We start from the raw sequence: 20,919 nt of genomic DNA on the forward strand, positions 1-20,919 counted from the left end.
TTGTCATTGTATTTTCATATTTATATTGCATTATATTTTCCACAAGAAAAAGAATATCCGGCATCTATTGTCCATTCCTTGGCATGTACGAGATGCATAGTTGGCTCAGATTAATATCCTTTCATAGATGAGGCTACAAAGATCAGATATGATCATATTTAAAAATATTTTTTCCAGAGATCTTTATCCTCTCTATACAAATCATTTTTATTTCAGAACAAAATATACAATTTACCCAGGTCCTTTGCCGGAAAAAAAAATTCTAGTTCTGTGTACTTTGCCAAGAACGCGCACATTATTTTGTGGGATTTTACACCCCAAACCTGATATACCCCTTTCATAAACCCAATTATGCGGCTAATAGCAACATTATTTGGTCGTAAAATCGGAAAGGACCAGAGTTATCCACATTATTTTGATGCTGCAATTATCGGCATAATAGCAGCATCGGGACCAGATTTTGACTTCATGAACGCATTTCAAAAGTAATGCGGGTAATTGCCATGGAGCGGTCACAAGGTCACCCTTTTCAAACGCAACCGCATCGGAGGGGTGTGTGCAGTTTCCATGACGATTATCCTCCTTTATCAGGACGGGCGCTCGTAAAAATAATGCGGATTATGAACGCAATTTTTATTGAATTATCCGCATAGGTTTATGAAAGGGGTATTAGTATTGAATCTGTCCGATCCCTCTTAGGTTTATGAAAGGGGTATTAGTATTGAATCTGTCCGATCCCTCTTAGGTTTATGAAAGGGGTATTAGTATTGAATCTGTCTGATCCCTCTTTATCTATATTTCAATCATCTTTAGATTTCTATATTTTGTCTCCTTGTGACTGGCAATAACTTTGTTACAGTACGAAAGCCCGTATGTACGACGACTAGACCCTGACAAAATATGACCAAACTTTACACTGATTCATGATAGAACGATAGTTGTCTGGGTCGCGAATGTTTGTTGCCGACACTGGATAGAAATCGCCTACATTGTCCAAAACAGTATATAGTTGAGTGCATTGCACACCACAAATCGTATCCAGGTTTTCCAAAGCATGTTTTGCATTATGACAATATTGACAAGAATTGAAATGACATAAAATTTATTCTGCACTAATAATTTTGTTGTGGAATACTGCGCATTCTAAAAAATTACAGGGTCTTGTTTTGAAGACTACACGAATGTAAGGGTACGGTTGGCTGCACTGTGAAGATACATGGCTCTAATATATTATTGCGTGTGTTTGCGTGGGGATCGCAGCTGTGCTGTGATTGGTCACTTGATCGACGACAATGCCCTTTTTTGGAAAAGGACGGTTTCAATTGTGTGTATAAACCCTCTCATATTTCAGAGGAAATAACTTGAATAGCAAAATAGTATTTCATTCAAAAGAACATTATTTTTCACATTTTTGTTTGTTCAGTTACATCAATAGATGAGTCATTTGAAAGGGTAAACATTGAACTTTCATTTCATCTTCTTAATTTCTTGGTATCTCTAAAATTCCTTGGGTTATTTACTCTTTGAAATGTTCATGAAATCATAATTTTCTAGGTTTTACTTATTGAAGAAAACAATGTAAAATATTTCATCTTTTCTCAATTTTTCCAAAGGCAAATTTGAAAGGTCATAACATGATCATAAAGTCCATGAACCATGCATCATTTCATGTGTAGAAGTTTTCATTATACAACGTACGGGTAAAGAGTTATTACCGTTTTAAAATCAGTCTTTGCTTACGTTTCGGTCAATTTAGGATTCTTCGAATATCCCTGGCACTAGAGGGGTATTGGACCTGGCAGAGTAAGAGTTAAAAAAAATTTCAATATAGCATTTATTTTCTTATGTATTCTATTGTTTTCTAAATTTCTTATGTATTTCTTTGTTTTTCGACTTTTTGTTTTTTATCGTTTTTTCAATGGAAATTGTTGGGGACTTTATTTTGAACATAAAAAAGATAAAATTAATTGATTTTAAGCAGTAAAAGGAAAAATAATGATACATTTATGAATTTGGGCTAAAAACACTATTTGCATTTGGTTTGTACACAAATTCACGTATTTGAGTAATTTTGGGACTGCATGCACTTACGAAATGTTGCGTAATTTCGGAACCGCGTACCCGGGGTCACAATTTTGGTCTCAAAATTTGCGCAAGACTTGAAAGTAAAAAGTCAGTGAGCGACGCGGTCAAAAAAATTTTCGCGGCGGACTTTTCGCGAAAAATGTTGAGGGGGGGCTGAATCAGCCCCCCCCCCCCAGTCTTTTTAGGGTTAAAATATGAAATTCATATCTAAGAGGTATGTGAAAAAGTGGGCGTGGCCTATGACGTCAATCAAAAAAATACCCAAGCATGCCCAAGTGGCACCTGTCAGATTCTTGAAGTAGACACTACATGCTACAACCTCCAGCAAAAAAAATTGCAGAGACGTCTCGTACCAAACTTGACAGTCCTGCAATAATTTTGATCATATCTACCCAACTACTAAGTCAGTGACTCAATAAGGACCACAGAAGCAATTTCTTTAGTCCATATTGCATTAAAGTTGGCTGTATACTTTGATTTTCTCATCTCTCCTTGTTTTTTTTTTTGTCCATCAGCACAAAGTATCTTGGAGGTCATAGTGATTTGCTTGCAGGATCCATGTGCACCTCAGATCCAGATCTATTCTTCTATCTGTCAGAGCATCAGAAGATTACTGGCAACATCATGGTAAGCATTCATTAAATCATATTTAAGCACAAGTTTTATGTTTATGTTATGCATTATATTTATCCTGACATAATTTGGGTATTGCTTAATCCTAACCAGGCTGGGCGTTTTTGGTTGTTAAAATGAGATCTTGGTTGTCCATTGTGCGAACCCTGTGAAAATTGGCATGATAATAGTGTGGAATGTAATCAGCAAGGCTGTATAATGATTTTTTTTCAAAATGATTAGATTTTTTTACATGAATTAGTTTGCTAATTAATGCATGATTTGTACTTCTGCTCCAACTCCAAAAAAGCTCAGGAGGGTTTTTTCAGTGAATTAGAACTAGAATTAGGACCAGGTGGGTGTTTCATAAAGCTGTTCGTAAGTTAAGAGCGACTTTAAGAACGACTGGTGATCCCTTCTTGTGGTAAGTGGTATATTGAATTGGCGATGGTTTAGCGCATAAGAAAGGATCACCAGTCGTTCTTAAAGTCGCTCTTAACTTACGAACAGCTTTATGAAACGGCCCCCAGAATGTTAATTTTTAGCTCATCTGTACCCAATGGCCACGATTTCAAAATGCTTCTTCATCATTTCAATTCTGTTTGCTTTCTGTGATAGCATTAGGTGGGGGATTCAAAAGTTTTACACAGAATTTTGGAACTCATGAAATATGCTAATTTATGCGCATTTTCTAAAATTCACAAACAAGCTTTTAATACTTGTTGACTCATATTGATATATTTTTTAATTCCTTCTGGGAGAGCTTCATGAGGTTCACGAAACTTCACAGAATTTTGAAATTTTGACTACAAAAATTTGTATGCTAATTTATGCATATTTTTAAGAATTCACATAAAATGCTTCTTCATTAATTGTTGACTGATTTCAATATTTAGCTCATCCGGCCCGAAGGGCCAAATGAGCTTATGCTGTGGCGTGGCGTCCGTCGTCTGTCGTCCACAATTTCAAAATGCTACTTCTTCGCCATTTCAAGTCTGATTTCGATTCTGTTTGCTTTATATGATAGCACTAGGTGGGGGATTCAAAACTTCTACACAGAATTTTGAAATTCATTAAATATGCCAATTTATGCACATTTTTCAAACTTCACAAAAAATGCTTTGACTGATTTTGATTTTTGTTGCTTCCATCTGGTAGAGCTTCATGAGGTTCACCAAACTTCTACACAGAATTTTGAAATTTTGACCAGAACAATTTTTATGCTAATTTATGCAAAATTAATTTATGCATCTTTTTGAAAATTTACATAAAATGCTTCTTCTTTATTTGTTGACAGATTTTGATTTATTTTTCTTCCATCTGGTAGAGCTTTATGAGGTTCACCAAACTTCTACACAGAATTTTGAAATTCTGACCAGAACAATTTTTGTCTCACCTGCATAGCAGAGTGAGACTATAGGCACCGCTTTTCCGACGGCGGCGGCGTCAACATAAAATCTTAACCTGAGGTTAAGTTTTTGAAATGACATTATAACTTAGAAAGTATATGGACCTAGTTCATGAAACTTGGCCATAAGGTTAATCAAGTATTACTGAACATCCTATTAGAGTTTCATGTCACATGACCAAGGTCAAAGGTCATTTAGGGTCAATGAACTTAGACCATGTTGGAGGAATCAACATCAAAATCTTAACCTGAGGTTAAGTTTTTGAAATGACGTCATAACTTAGAAAGTATATGGACCTAGTTCATGAAACTTGAACATAAGGTTAATCAAGTATTATTGAACATCCTGCATGAGTCTTATGTCACATGACCAAGGTCAAAGGACATTTAGGGTCAATGAACTTTGGCCAAATTGGGGGTATCTGTTGAATTCCCATCATAACTTTGAAAGTTTATGGATCTGATTCATGGAACTTGGACATAATAGTAATCAAGCATCACTGAACATTTTTTGTAAGTTACATGTCTTATGATTAAGGTCAAAGGTCATTTAGGGTCAATGAACTTTGGCCGAATTGGGGGTATCTGTTGAATTACCATCATAACTTTGAAAGTTTATGGATCTGATTCATGAAACTTGGACATTAGAGTAATCAAGTATCACTGAACATCCTGTGCGCATTTCAGGTCACATGACCAAGGTCAAAGGTCATGTAAGGTCAATGAACTTTGGCCATGTTGGGGTCTTTTGTTGAATAACCATCATATCTCTGTAAGTTTATTGGTCTAGTTCATAAAAGTGGACATAATAGTAACCATGTATCACTGAACATCTTGTGCGAGTTAGAGTAGTTTTCAAAGTCAGCACTGCTGCTATATTGAACTGCGTGATGCAGGTGAGACGGCCAGAGGCATTCCACTTGTTATGCTAATTTATGCAAAATTAATTTATGCATATTTTTAACAATTCACATAAAATGCTTCTTCTTTATTTGTTGGGCGAATTTGATTTTTTTTTCTTCCATCTGGTAGAGCTTTAGGATGTTCACCAAATCTTCTACACAGAATTTTGAAATTCTGACCAGAACAATTTTTATGCTAATTTATGCAAAATTAATTTATTCATATTTTTAAAAATTCACATAAAAAGCTTTTTCTTCTTTAATTGTTGACCGATTTTTACTTTTTTTCTTCCATCTTTTAGAACTTCATGAGGTTCACCAAACTTCTACACAGAATTTTGAAATTTTCAGTAGAAAATTACTTATGCTAATTTATGTGAAATTTATTCAGAAATCACAGAAAATGACTCTTCTTTATTTGTTGACAGATTTTGATATTTTTTCTTACACCTGGTAGAACTTCATGCGGCCCACCAAACTTCTACACAGAATTCTGAAATTTTAGTATAAAATTATTTATGCTAATTTATGCAAAATGTATTCATAAATCACAGAAAGTGCCTCTTCTGTATTTGTTGACAGATTTTGATTTTTTTTCCATCTGTTAGAGCTGCATGAGGTTCACCAAACTTTAACACAAAATTTTGAAATTTTGTCTGGAAAATTATTTATTCTAATTTATGCAAAATTTATTCATAAATCACAAAAAAAATGTTTTTTCTTCATTTGTTGATCAATTTCAATTTTATTTCGTTTGTCTCGAGAGGAGACTAACTGAGATCCCGCCTCGCACATGCGCACTCATTATCGCTTCATCGCAAAATAGCAGGTTCAAACACCTGCCGCACTCTTACAGAAAAAACGATTTTTCTTCGGAAATACGACGCATTTTTACTCAAAAGACTATCTATTTTCAGAAGTTATTCAAGGCAAGGTGATAATTTCTTGCACTTCAGAATCGTATTTTTATGTTTTCTATCATGAGTTCGAGCAACGCTCGCGATCAAGATTCGGCGGATTTGAGTCCGTCTCCGACCGGACCGAGAGCCTCCTCGGCCCCCGAAACTCCGGCGGCGATGCTCCACCATGGGTCTAAGCACCCTGCGAGCACATCCACCTCCAAAAGCCTCACAAGTCATGAGCCCAAGAGCTCCGTGAGCGGGAAGAAGATCGATAAACGGTATGTTAAGAAACCAGAGAAAGATAAGAAGAAGCAAAGCAATGTTAAAAGACGGCAATAGCGGACCCCCAGCTTCAGTTTCATCTTCAAAAAAGGAGCAGTCGTCCCACTCACGGGATGAAAATAAAAACTTGGCTGATGTTGACAGTCGTTTAACAAAACTGGAATCCATGCTTAACCGTGTCATTGGTGCTCTCCCATTGCCGGAGGAAGATTATGACCAACATTACGCTGAACATGCTCATAATGAGGACTCAGCTGATGATCATGATGACATCAATCCGTACCAATCATGCCAAAGGCTGTACACGCAACCAGTTGATGTTGATTACGATGACATCACATGTACTTCCCAAGAGGAATCCACATTGCCAAAAATGATTCCCACATTCGCAGCTAAGTTTGCTGCCCAATCTGATGAGGGGCCTCCTCTTGAAGAAGAAATAGCTAGCTCAACAATGTTCATGATGAACAATAAATTGGAGGAGAAAGTCCTCGAAGAGACTGGAATAAAATATTTGCCACCAAGCAACTGCCCCTACTTGGATGTACCTAAAGTGAACCCTGTTATTTGGGAGAATCTGTCTCCTTCAACAAGAAGCAGAGAGCTCAAGCTAGCTAGGGTACAGAAGTCCCTCACTAGGGGCTTGACTGCCTTCACTCGCTCAATCTCGTCAGGCAACCTTTCTCCATCTCAACAAGATGCATTGGCCTTGCTGTCTAATGCAAATTACGAAATGAATGCTCTACGCAAGGAACAAATAAAGCCTGACATGAATGCTGCATACAGCCACCTGTGCAAACCAACTATTCCGGTCACAAAGTTCCTTTTTGGGGACGATTTGGGAAAGCGAGTTAAGGACATGACCGAAGAGCAGAAAGCTACTGGACGAGTTGTAAAAACTTCAGAGCCAGGCCGTGGCCGTTATCGAGCTCACGCCAATTACCATCCTTACAGAGCTGGAGATTACTCCCGCCAAGGTTACAGAGCTGCAGGTTGGTCTACTCCTAACCATCGACCACAATCAGGTGCTCCTTACAGGCCTTTTTTGGACAGAAAGGCCCCTATCAGGGGCCGCAGACAGCCACAAGCCCCCATGGTGAAAAAACCACCAGCATCTCAGGGCAGATACCGAGAGAATCCCCAGCGGAAGTAGCTACCAGTATACCCCAAGAGGTAGGTAGCAATAATTCTTTGTTTTATACAAACGATCATGAAATTGCATGCACAAATAATTCTGACCAAGCATCCCCTGTTGGAGGTCGACTGAAACAATATTATAATAATTGGAAGAAAATCACATCCGATCATACAATACTGAAAGCTGTCAGGGGTTTTAAGATAGAATTTGATACAAGTTTACCACATCCAGAAAGGTTGATATGTCATCAATTTAAACGTAACAGATCAGAAACAGATAAGATATCAGCTGAACTGAGAAATCTTGAAGGAAAGAATGTAATAGAAAGAAGTTCACCCTTTATCAAGGGTGGTTATTTTTCCAACATATTTACAAGGCCAAAGAAAAATGGCAGTCTAAGATTGATCTTGGATCTATCAGACCTAAATGAATTTGTGGTTAAACAACACTTTAAGATGGATAATATCCATTCTGTGATTTGCCTCTTGGCGGAAAATTTTTACATGGCTTCAGTAGACCTCCAAGATGCATACTACTCTATTCCGATTCATTCTGAATTCCGGAAATACTTGCAATTTAATTGGCAAGGACAACAGTGGCAATACAAGGCACTGCCAAATGGGTTAACCTCTGCACCCAGGTTATTCACTAAGATGTTGAAACCAGTATTCTCTTCACTACGTGAAAAGGGTCATATTGTACTTGGATATCTTGATGATACAATTCTTATTGGGGACACAAAAGAAAAAGTTGAGTCTGCAATTAATGCCACTTTGCAGGCATTTTCAGAATTAGGGTTTAAAGTTCACCCAGAAAAATCAGTACTAAAACCAGTACAGGAGCTCCAGTTCTTGGGCTTTACCCTCAATACAGTAGACATGACCATTAAACTCCCAGTAGAGAGAGCTCAGAATGTCAGGGAAGAATGTGAAAAGTTACTCCTGCAACCAAAACCCACAATTCGACATGTCGCACATGTTATCGGAAAGATAATCTCCACCTTCCCTGCTGTCCAGCATGGACCATTGTTTTATAGGAATATGGAGAAAGAAAAAATAGAAGCCTTGAAAAAGAATAAAGGGCATTATGACAGAATTATGGAGCTATCATGCGAGTCGAAGCAGGAACTAGAATGGTGGATAAGTCATGCAGATAGTGCATTTGCTCCTATCAAAAGGGAAAACCCTAAATTTGAAATCCGCACGGATGCTAGTGGCTATGGATGGGTGCCACAAATATGCAAGTTCATACAGGGGGAAGGTGGAATCAGTCTGAAAATGAAAAGGCACAAAATAATGAAATTAATTATCTAGAAATCTTGGCCATCGATCTAGGGCTGAGATCCTTTCATGGTAGTACATCCAATGCTCATATCTTAATTAGATCTGATAACACAACAGCAGTGTGCTATGTAAATAACATGGGAGGCATTAAATCCCCAAGTTGTAACAAGCTTTCCATAAAAATTTGGAAATGGTGCATGGAACGAAATATCTGGCTTAGTGCTGCACACCTTCCAGGCAGCCAGAATATTGAAGCAGATTATGAATCACGCAATTTCAATGATAGAACTGAATGGATGCTCAGCAAAAGAGCATACAGAAAAGTCATCCAAAGATTTGGCAGCCCAAAAATTGATATTTTTGCCTCCAGGTTGAATGCACAAACACAAAGATATGTTTCATGGTTACCAGATCCAAATGCAGAATCAGTTGATGCATTCACACTAGACTGGGGAAAGCTAGATTTTTATGCATTTCCTCCCTTCTGCTTATTGGCTAAATGCATTCAAAAGATCAAGTCTGATAGGGCATCGGGCATTTTGGTCGTTCCAAACTGGCCAACACAATCATGGTTCCCATGCCTTAATAGCATCCTTGTGGAGGAACCGTTGCTCCTTAGGAGAGACATTAACCTCCTTAGACAACCTGTAACAAACTTACCTCACCCACTTTATGATCGCCTTGACCTTTTGTGTTGCAGGGTAACAGGGGACCCTTCGAGAATATAGGCTTAGATGAAGGGATCACCGACGTGTTGACAGCATCATTGAGGAAGTCTACTCAACGTCAGTACCGAGTATATTGGACAAAATGGACAAAATTTTGTGAAAGCAGGAAGAAAAGTCCTCTTCGTTCTTCAGTTAACTTTGTGTTAGAATTTTTAGCAGAACTGTTTCATAGAGAGAAGGCTAGTTATAGTACAATGAATGCAGCAAGAAGTGCATTATCCTTGTATGTAACGCTGGAGAATAGTGTTCATTCTGTGGGGACACAACCTCTTATCTGTAGGTTTCTTAAAGGGACCTTTAACCTCAGACCTCCACAAGCACGTTATCAAGACACTTGGGATGTCAGCGTAGCATTGAAATTTCTACGTAGGCTTTCGCCAGCTAAGACTTTAAGTTTAAAGCAGCTTACACATAAACTTTGCTTATTGTTAGCCTTAGTCTCTGCACAAAGGGTGCAGACGTTTCATTTGTTAAACTTAGATAAGATGGAACTGAAACAAAGTTCAGTGAGTTTTCATGTAGATGAACTGCTCAAGCATAGCAGACCAGGTCATCATGGTTTCACTATGAAGTTGAAGGCATATCCATCAGACAGGAGGTTGTGTATTGTTAAATATTTACGAGCATATATGAAAAGGACTAAGTCTATCAGAGGACTAGAGCGATGCTTGTTCATTAGCTATACCAAGCCATATGGCAAAGTTTCATCACAGACCATATCAAGATGGATCAAAGTGACATTAGCAGGCGCCGGGATTGATACTTCAGTGTATAAATCACATTCTACAAGATCGGCTGCAACGTCGGCAGCAATCAGAGCAAGTGTGCCTATTTCTAGCATCATGAATCAAGCTGGATGGTCAAGAGAAAAAACCTTCCAGCAATATTACAATAAACCTCTTGCTGATAGTGAAGCAACTGAATTTTCGCAAGCAATTCTACAACAGTAGTAAAGTTGAAATAAGGTATATACAAATTTGCTTTGTACATGTTCCATACTGTATATGCTTTGTATCTGCACAAACATGTCTTTTGCAGACAGTGCAACTCAAAATGTGTTCGCTGAGCTACAAAATCTCAATTAGTCTCCTCTCGAGACGAACGAAATAAAATTGAAAGCTCAAACGATAACTTACCAGTTTGAAGTTTGAGCAGAATTTTATGAGGGAGTTGAGTGAGGAGATTAATTGCCCTCCTCTCCCTCCCTCTTGAGAGAAATTAATTTTAATAGTCTGTGGTGACTTAAAGCTAATGTTCGTTCGTATCAGCTGCATTAGGAAGCTGATATTTTAAACAGCGATCACATTTTGATGCTCCGAAGAATGAGTGCGCATGTGCGAGGCGGGATCTCAATCTCCTCACTCAACTCCCTCATAAAATTCTGTTCAAACTTCAAACTGGTAAGTTATCGTTTGAGCTTTCAATTATGTTTGCTTTATATGATAGCTCGAGGTGGTGATACAAAATTTCAACATAGAATTTTGAAACTCATTAAATATGCTAACTTATTCATATATTTTCAAAACTAAAAAAAATTACTTATTGATTTTTGATTGATTTTGAATATTTTTATTCCATCTGAGAGCTACATTAGGTTCACCAAGGTTCTACACAGAGTTAAGAAACTTTGACTAGATAATTATTAATACTTAATTCATATGAAATTTATTCATAGATAGATCACAAAAAATGCTTCTATGTCATTTCTTCATCAATTTCAATTCTATATCCTCAATTTATGTCACCAATATAAATCATTTACAGTGTCAACTGGGCTGAAATTAAAATTGTGTTAAATTTTGTTGCGAGATGCCGGATGAGCTCCACAACATCGATGTGCTAGTTTTGTTGATTGTCCGGTAATCATTTTGTGAAATCTGGTCACCCTGACCACAGCAGTAAATGAAAAGATCAGAAGTGGTTCTTTATAGTTCATTAACTTTATTTTATACCTAGAATCTGATCTGAACTACCCACTGGTAAAGTACTGTTTTGGCTTTTTAGGCATTTTCAATTCAAGAATTAATTTATGTGGATGTTTCTAGTGTTTGTACGAATCTTGGCAAAAACCTGAGCGAACTATACGCAGTGCCCCATATATTCAGACATTAGTCTGAGCTCCACATATCATGAATGTGCTAGTTTGTGTAATTATTACAATTACAATGAAAAAATTCTGATTTTGAAAAAGTATTTCTTACATATTTTGTTTTATGAATTTCTTATGTATTTCTTTGTTTTTGGTCTTTTGTTTCTCTTATTTTTTTTCCACCAAATTTATAGCAGAACCTTTTTGGAAGCATAATTATGCGAAAATCAATTAATTTCAGATGAAAGTAAAAATAATCATCCCTATGAATAAGATGAGAAAACTCAATTTACATTCACTTTGTACACAATCACATTTTGGAGCAATTTGGGGTCTGACATGCACTTGCATAATGTTGCGTAATATTTCAACCACAGACATCTTAACTTTGGTCTCAAACAGCTGCAAAATTTCAAAGTAAAAAGTCAGCGAATGGTTCGGTAAAAAATTTTGCTCAGCGGATTGGTCGCGGAAATTGTCGGGGGGGGGGGGGATTTAACCCCCACCGGTTTTAGGGTTAAATATTTAATAAATCATATATAATTATTTGTTATCAATGTGATGATGTGAGTAAGGGAAAATATTCAATTTCAGGAGTGTCTTTATTTTGTAAATACATGTATGTTCATACTTCTCCGTATAAGTTCAGCTTCTTTACACCATGATGTAAATCACACATACTCCAGTGGAAAATATATCATGAGAAACAATATGTACAGTACCAGTCGTTTGGATTCACCTAAAATAAGAATCGTTTCTGGACAATCAACAATTTACCATCAAACTGATGTTTAAAGGACAAGTCCATCCCAACAAAAAGTTGATTTACATAAAGAGAGAAAAATCCAACAAACAATATTGAAAATTTCAACAAATTCGGATGTAAAAAAAGAAAGTTATGACATTTTAAAGTTTCGCTTAATTTCAGAAAACAGTTATATGCACATCCTGGTTGGTATGCAAATGAGGAGACTGATGTCATCCACTCACTATTTCTTTTGTTTTTTATTATATGAAATACATGTATGAAATATTCTAATGTTCTCCTCATTATCAAGTGAAACAACCATTAATTCCTCCCTGAACGTGTGGAATTAGCATTGTTTAATACTATATGGTTTAGTCAAGTTGGTTCTTATTGTCAAATCAGTAAAAAATGAAATATTGTATAGTTCAAACAATAAAAAACAAAAGAAATAGTGAGTGAGGGACATCATCATCTGTCTCATTTGCATGTCACTTAGTTGTGCATAACACTGTTTTGTGAAAAATAAGCGAAACTTTAAAGCCTGTGTATAGCTTTGGTAAAGGGTCAATAATGTGATTGATAATCGAATATCATCTAATATGACAGTCTTACTGAAGCGTAGAGACCGTTAGATATTTTTCCAACTGTACTTCTCTGAGAAAATTTCAAATATTCAAATCTTGGATATATAGCGCCCTCTCTCAGCCATGCTTGTTTTAAATTTAAAAAATGGGCATTCAAGCACTTATCTTATAAATTTAGTGATTAGATATCCAAAAGTTACAGACAAAGAACATGTCTTGAAAGTTTCAGCCCATTCCATGATTTGGAATAGGATTTAATTGAAAGACAAAAACACACAGATATTTTAATTTGATCGGGTGACCCGATGAAGTTAAATTTCCATGTAAAATCGCAAAATTTATCCTGTAAAACACATTTTCATTTCATATCCTCCACATCATAACTGTTATAGGTCATATCCATTCATATTAGCTAGCAATGAATTGAAATAGTGATAGGTGCATTTTGGTGGATTTACCAAAACTATACACAAGCTTGAAGAGGTCATAACTTTGTTATTTTACATCCGATTTTGATGAAATTTTCAGCGTTGTGCTGGTTTGATTTTACTCTATTTATTCAAATCAACATTTTTCTAGGGTGGACTTGACCTTTAAATATTAAACCACAACTGAAGCTATTTTTCATTTGTCAAAAATAATTGCGGTCAACCATGCACTAAAATGGCACTCTTATTTAGCACAATTTTAAAATTTGATGGTTGGAGGAGCTGTGCTGATATTTTTGCACTTTTGCTGTCCTGCATAATCTATTTTTTTTATAATGAATACATATTATTGATTGATGTACAAAAAGTATTCCTACATGAATATTCATGAAGAAAAGCAGAAAATATGCTTTAAACACCTTATTTGGGGGAATACCATTATGTATGTTGGTATTCTGTACTTAACATGAAATATCATTCATTGACAAAAGTTGGAACTTTTTAAGTTTAAACTATTATTTTTTCAAACTGTCCCACACAAAAATGTCATTTTTTTAGACTATAAAAAGAAAATGTTCTATGATTATCAAAGAAATAATAAAGGGGTTAATGATGAATTTACTTTATATTTCCATGATGTATATCATTGAATATGGCAAAGTAATAATAATGATATTAAGTTCTTGCATAGCACATAACACATTATAAATAAAGTCTCCATGCACTTCCAAAGGACTTGGATATTATTACCCTGGCTTTAGCCCCGCAGCCTTTTACAGCGTGGTGGCATTTCAAGGAATAAATTCCTGCCAGGTACCCATTCACCTCACCTTGGTTGAGTGCAGCACAATGTGGATAAATTTCTTGCTGAAGGAAACTCGGGGGGGGGGGGGGCACTCAATATATAATGCATAGTGTGTATGTGCCGCGGAGGGGACCCCCATTTTTACACTCAAATTTCCGTTCCAAGGCATAGCATTATTGTCTTATTGAGAAAAAGAACAAAGAAAGCCGCTCCAAAGCATAGCATTTTCTTCTTATCGAGTAAAAAGAAGGAAGAAATCCGCTCCAAAGCTTCGCATATTTTTCGTTACGCGGTTCCGATAACATTGATCTGCTACAATGAGCTGCAATTTTGGTGAAAAGCGGCCGCAGCGCGCTGTCCTACCATCGCCTAGGCTCTGCGCGAGAGAACCCAGCAGAGGCTGCGCTAGCTGCATCATGCACGCATGACCGTTCCATAGGGATGCATACGCACTCACACGCTGGCGACTCGTTCCAAGGACCCCCGTTTTCACAAACATTTCTAGTTCCGAAGCCCGTTCTGCGGACCCTCCTTTTACAATTGGCCCGCTCCAAGGCCCCCGTTTTTTGTCTCCCCCGCGGCACACCCCCACCATTTTTTTTTGGTCGAGTGCACTGCTTCATGGTGACGGTTAAAGGTAGAAAACATCACTACAACATCTGGCAAACCCAGAGAAACAAACTATATGGAATGTAATATCACTTGAATTGACTACAGTTAATCTCTAAAAGTTGGTAGAATTTGAACGCTTTTAAACATGTTTAATTTTCTGGTGGGGTTCACTAACTTTTTGTATCTGATAATGATTGGGCATTTGATGATTGTGAGAAATTACAAATTCAACGTTGATTCCATTTCTATCTCAGGCAATGACATCCCCATGTCAAAATCATGTCACAATCTTGGAGTTATTTTTTATTCTCAAATATCCATGTCCAGTCAGATTACAAACATTTGCAGATCAGTTCGTTATCAATTGCACGATATTGGCTTCATAAGAAAATATCTCACTCACTCAGCAACAGAGAAACTGGTACATTCACTTATTTCTTCACGGGTCGATTTTGGTAATAGCTTCCTTTACAACTTACCAGATTCTCAACTCGGAAAATTGCAAAGGTTGCAAAATGAATCTGCGTGTATTGTAACTCTATCTAGCAAGCGCAGCCACATCACCCCTATATTGAAAACTTTTTTCCCCTGAAAGAGCGCATAGTCTTTAAAATCCTTCTTTTCATTTTTCATATACATGTAGTAAATGGAACTTTCCCCAGTTACAATAGGTCTTTGATGCATAGTTACAGACCCTCAAGAAATTTACGATCCTCATCATCTAATCTCTTACAAATTCCAGTTGCTAAGCAATCATGCGGGGAACTGGCCTTTGCTCATGCAGGGCGTAGCCTGTGGAATTCTCCCATACAGTTTGAAAAACCAGACTTCAGTGACCATCTTCAAGGGCAACCTGAAAACATACCTATATAAGAATGTTTTTTGATAGACATTGACTTATAGTTTTTTTTGTTCTGCTCTGAAGCGCATTGAGCATCTAATCAAGATGGAAAGTCTGCTATACAAATCTCATGTATTATCATTATTATTAAAGGGGAATGAAACCTTTGGAACAGGTAGGCTTGTGTCAAAACAGAAAAATCAAAGAATAAGAACAAAGAAAGTTAATCAGACAAATAATGAGAAAGTTATGAGCATTTGAATATTGCAATCACTAATGCTATGGAGATCCTCCGATTGGCAATGCGACAAGGATTCGTGATGTCACATGTGAACAACTTTCCCTTTGATGGACTATAAAATACCCTAAAAATGTCTCTTTCTGCTTTTTCTTATTGTGATACAAACTCTTTATCCATGGTGTATTCTTTAAAAATCTGTATTACATGCCCTCCTCTAGAAAGAACTCATGATCTACTGATAGATGTGATAAAACAGGCAATTTAAGTGAAATAAGTGAAGTAATGGGAAGAGTTGTTCACAAGTGACATCACACATCTTTATCGCATTGCCAATTGAAGATCTCCATAGCATTAGTGATCGCAATATTCAAATGCTCATAACTGTCTCATTATTTTTTTTCTGTTTTCACACAAGCTATCTTGTTCCAAAGGTTTCATTCTCCTGCCAAGTAGTACGGATTTCCAGTATTTAGTACTGAAAAATGAGAAGAATACTGATGGTTTCACGCAAAATACTGATTTCCTCGCCAAAATACTGATTTTCAGCTTTAAAAATACTGAAATGTTCTTGTTCAGGTTGGCAGCTCTGAGGTGTACTAAAACTTTGACAGGTACTGTTGTATAGATTGTTAATGAAATATGAACCTAATCAGACTCTTGGGTTCCCATTCTATAGCTTATGATTTGCTAAACTATGAACTAATTATTCCACTTGCTTTTCTGGTACATGCCAATTTTGCTCTTGGAGTAGTCATTCCAGCTGTTGAAATTATAAATTGTATACCAATTGTACTTTTTTTTTAAGTCTCCCTATACAGCTTCTATCTTACTACGAGGAATCCGTACTCTACCAATACGGATGGAGAGACACAGTGATAATGCACTACAGGTCGCAAAGTTTCTTGAAGCTCACCCAAAGGTACGAAAGTTAATATATTTTTACTTCACTTTATAAGAATATAAACCACAATATACCTTGCACCTCAGAAAGCAATATTTGAAACGGATGTGGTTTTATATGTCTGTCCTACAGGATGTATCATGGTATGGTATCACGCTCTGTGTCTGTCCATCTGTCTGTCCATCTTTGTAAACGAGATAACTTCAGTTTAACTTAACCTAGGCTCATATAATTTGGTGTGTATAATACTTGCATGGATCCCAGGAAGCCTATTGATTTTGAGGTCAAAAGTTCAAGGTCACAGTGACATGTTTTCATCTTGCCATACTGAAGTCCTTGTGCAAGCGATAACTTTATTTTAACTTAAACTAGGCTCACATAATATAGTGTGTATTACTAGCATGAATCCCAGGAAGCGTATTGATTTTGAGGTCAAAATGTCAAAGGTCAAGGTCACAGTGACATGCTTTTCATCTTTCCATTCTGAAGCCCTTGTAAACGCGATAATTCCAGTTTAATTTTAATAACCTAGGCTCATATAAATTGATGTGTATGATACAAGCATGGATCCCTGGAATTCTTTCGATTTTGACGTCAAAAGGTTAAAGATCAAGTCGCCACTTTCCACTTTTCTTGCTTGACCATTAACTCCATTTTCCGTGTTACAGGCATGCATTTTATTGCATGCCCCAGTGACACTCTTGTTTTTACTTAAAAATAAAATCATAACTTAATGACAATTATAAATAAATGACATATGTTTGGGAAGCATTAAAAATCCTCATCTTTCATTTGATGATACATGCATTTTATTGCATATTCAAATCTGCAAATGACCCTAAATTTCTTTTTTTTTTTCATTCCCATAGGTTTTGTACACAATTGACTCATTTGATTAGTTTAAACAACTACTGCACTCTGTGCTCTCAAAATCTGAATCTGAAAAATACCGGTACTGTATGTTTAAGAGCTATGGTCTTGAGTAAGAGAAAGGTGAATGCATAACCTGCCATCAAGATTGAGGAATATACACAATTGCAATGTGAAGGTCTAAACTTGTATTTGTCGCTGAAAAGGCCCTTAAAACAGGGCGAACAGGAGAAGAATTTTTCAAGGGTCTGTTAAATTAAGTTTTGTTATCAAATTAATATCCAACACAAACACCATTTTTATTGTCTCGCCTGCGTAGCGAAGCGAGACATAGGTAGCACTATTTCCGGCATCGTCGGGAGTGTCGTCCATCTCTTGAAGGTGCAGATTAAGTTCAAATGTGAGCCGAATTTGAATAAGGTCAAAGGTCAATGAACTTTCCATGACTGGCACTTGCTGTGCTGTACACACAATAATTTTCTTATCTTCGAGGTAGGATTGCCAAATTCATACAAGAAATCCATCTTTTGAAGGTGCAGGTCAAGTTCGAATGTGAGTTGAATTTGATTAAGGTCAAAGGTCAATGAACTTTCCATGACTGGCACTGTGCTGTGCTGTACACAATAACTTTCTATAGCTTCGAGGTGAGATCGCCAAATTCATAACAGAGGTCCATCTCTTGAAGGTGCAGGTTAAGTTCAAATGTGAGCCGAATTTGAATAAGGTCAAAGGACAATGAACTTTCCATGACTGGCACTGTGCTGTGTGTACACACAATAACTTTCTATAGCTTCGAGGTGAGATCGCCAAATTCATAACAGAGGTCCATCTTTTGAAGGTGCAGGTCAAGTTCAAATGCGAGTTGAATTTGATTAAGGTCAAATATCAATGAACTTTCCATGACTGGCACTGTGCTGTGTTGTACACATAATAACTTCTTATATCTTCGAGGTAGGATTGCCAAATTCATACAAGAGGTCCATCTCTTAAAGGTGCAGGTCAAGTTTGAATGTGAGTTGAATTTGATTAAGGTCAAAGGTCAATGAACTTTCCATGACTGGCTCTGTGCTGTGTTGTACACACAATAACTTTCTATAGCTTCGAGGTGGGATCGCCAAACTCGTAACAGAGATCCATCTCTTGAAGGTGCAGGACATTTTGCCCTCGCATCTATCATAGCCTTTAATCAAAATGTGCTTTTAAAAAACTGCACTCTTTCAAACTTCCTACTCATACCCTATTACTTATTTTATATTGTAGTACTTCACTCTTGCATTACATGTATTTACTTATCATATGCACACAGATCAATTTAGAAAACCCTACTGCTAAAGTGAAGGCAAGATGGCTAAAAATCACACACAATAAGTTTTTATATTTATCTTTCATGCACAACCTTTCCTCCATTTTTTCAAACAATAAGTTAGCCATAATACCTTAATTAATTTAAGTTTACAATTTTACTCACATTATTATCAATTACATTCTTTTTCAACTAACATTCATTTCCTTACTTGCATGGAAATAATTATAGCTTCATAGTATAGGTTTTCCCGCTCAATTTCGCACTTAGTGCATGCAAAAGTATAAATAGTTCATTCAATTTCGCTAAAGAGCAACCAAGAATTCACACTAGTCATTCAAAATCGCCATAGGGCCGCCAAAAATTCATAATGGGCATTCAGTTTGGCTATAGAGCAATCAAAAGTGTGAAAACATCAATCAGATTCACCATAGTGCACTCAAGTTAACACAGGAGGTCACGTGACTGAAGACAGAGCATTCAATTTCGCTTTTGGGTATCCATGTTCAGAACTAGTGTATTCAATTTAGCACTGTACATGACTTGTAATACATATTCAAACATTCTTCGCTTAATCGCTTGTTTGTCCAAACCTGCAGTATGTGTGCCACCAGTGACCATTCATAAAACTGCACTGGACAATTTGCATTATACTTTACAGATGCTTGTAAAAAAATAATGTAAATTACATAGAAGCAGTGGCCTGCTTATTTAGGAAGTTATTTTGTCATGAAGTATATACATTTAGTTATTTTGTTTTCTAAAGAATATAAAAGGTTAAAAAAAGAATTATGTAAGGGAAGAAAACCGTAGTCAATGTGTTAAGTTTTGATGAAAAGATTATTGTTTTAAATGATGAAAGTCATATGAAAACTGATGCAAGATAAAAAGAACATTAAACCTAAATATTAAAGAAAAACAATCATGACATTGTATACATTCTATGATTATGTCTCTAGTCAATGTGTATATCGAATAGATAAAAAAGACATATGGATTAACACAGGGAAATGTCAGGAAATTTTCCCTCAGTTAATTCGTATGCCTTTAGCCATCCGATATTTATTTTTTTCGCTGGTTTATAGTAAGCTCATAAAATGGAAGAAAATATAAACATGAGAAAGTTATAAGACAAATAGAAAAAATAACGTGTGCTAAATTGCATGCACAAATTGTATAAATGGATGCACAATGGCAAAATTGAATGGCTTAACAAAGCTCGAGGGGGTTTCATGGGCGAACCTGGTTGCACTATGTACAAATTCATATGCCGAGTGGCGGACTTGGTTGCTCTAAAGCGATCATGAATGCCAAATGGCCATTTTGGTTGCACTGTAGTGAATTTGAATGCCGACTGGTGATTTTAGCTGCCCTATCTAATAAATTGAATGACCTATTAATACTTTCTCATGCACTATGTGCGAAATTCAATGACCTTTCTTTACTTTTGCATGCAATAAGTGCAAAATTGGACAGGAAAACCTATATTAACAGCATTCTTAGTGTTCTCTGATTTTCTAGGGATAAAGTAGGCCTATACCATTAATGCATATGTAAACTTTCAGAACCACAATTCACCCCTAAACTGCTGACAGCCTCAGAAGTCATATAGCATAGTTTTGACATGCAGTTTCTTCATGACTGCAATATGCAAGTGAGACAACGCTTGGCGTTTGCCTTGTCTATATTTCATATCAATTTAGAATCACATGGATTTTAGTCTTATTAAAAAGGTTTTACTATGCAGTAAGAGGCCATCACAGGTAAACATTAGAAGAAAAAAATGTTCTGCATATAGTCAACCTAAATGATGTGTTTATTTCTTCTACTCTTTTAAGATATCCAGAGTGTTCTACCCTGGATTGCCATCCCATCCTGATTATGAAGTAGCTAAGAAGCAGATGAAGAAGTTCAGTGGAATGGTAGTCTGTGATATTAAGGATGGAATGCAGGCTGCTAAGACATTTGTCCAGGTGAGGTTAAGGGTGATAGAGAAAAAACTTGCTCGTAAATAATGATTATGATAATCTAATTTCATAACTCTTAATGTATCATAATGATGTCACTGAAAGTGTTCTACATATTGTAGTTTCATACAATCTAAGACGATATAAGAGTCAGGATTTTTGGAAGCCATTTTGGATTTTTGATATACTA

At 36.5% G+C, this 20,919-nt stretch overlaps 2 protein-coding genes across 2 annotated transcripts in view; both read left to right on the forward strand.

Moving 5' to 3' along the window:
- Window positions 1–20,919, forward strand: part of LOC121408137 (probable cystathionine gamma-synthase) — a 66,784-nt gene that overhangs the window by 38,633 nt on the left and 7,232 nt on the right. The window contains exons 5-7 of the mRNA XM_041599462.1: window positions 2,601–2,712; window positions 16,494–16,607; window positions 20,601–20,735. Coding sequence (XP_041455396.1) covers window positions 2,601–2,712; window positions 16,494–16,607; window positions 20,601–20,735 — 361 coding nt within the window. The remainder of the gene's footprint in view (window positions 1–2,600; window positions 2,713–16,493; window positions 16,608–20,600; window positions 20,736–20,919) is intronic.
- Window positions 5,984–9,821, forward strand: LOC121408136. Its single transcript, XM_041599461.1, has 2 exons — window positions 5,984–7,364; window positions 9,313–9,821. Exon 1 carries the CDS (start codon window positions 6,190–6,192, stop codon window positions 7,342–7,344), a length of 1,155 nt encoding a protein of 384 aa, XP_041455395.1. The 5' UTR covers window positions 5,984–6,189; the 3' UTR covers window positions 7,345–7,364; window positions 9,313–9,821.

This window comes from Lytechinus variegatus, chromosome 2, assembly GCF_018143015.1.
Source record: "Lytechinus variegatus isolate NC3 chromosome 2, Lvar_3.0, whole genome shotgun sequence".
Classification (NCBI taxonomy): domain Eukaryota; kingdom Metazoa; phylum Echinodermata; class Echinoidea; order Temnopleuroida; family Toxopneustidae; genus Lytechinus; species Lytechinus variegatus.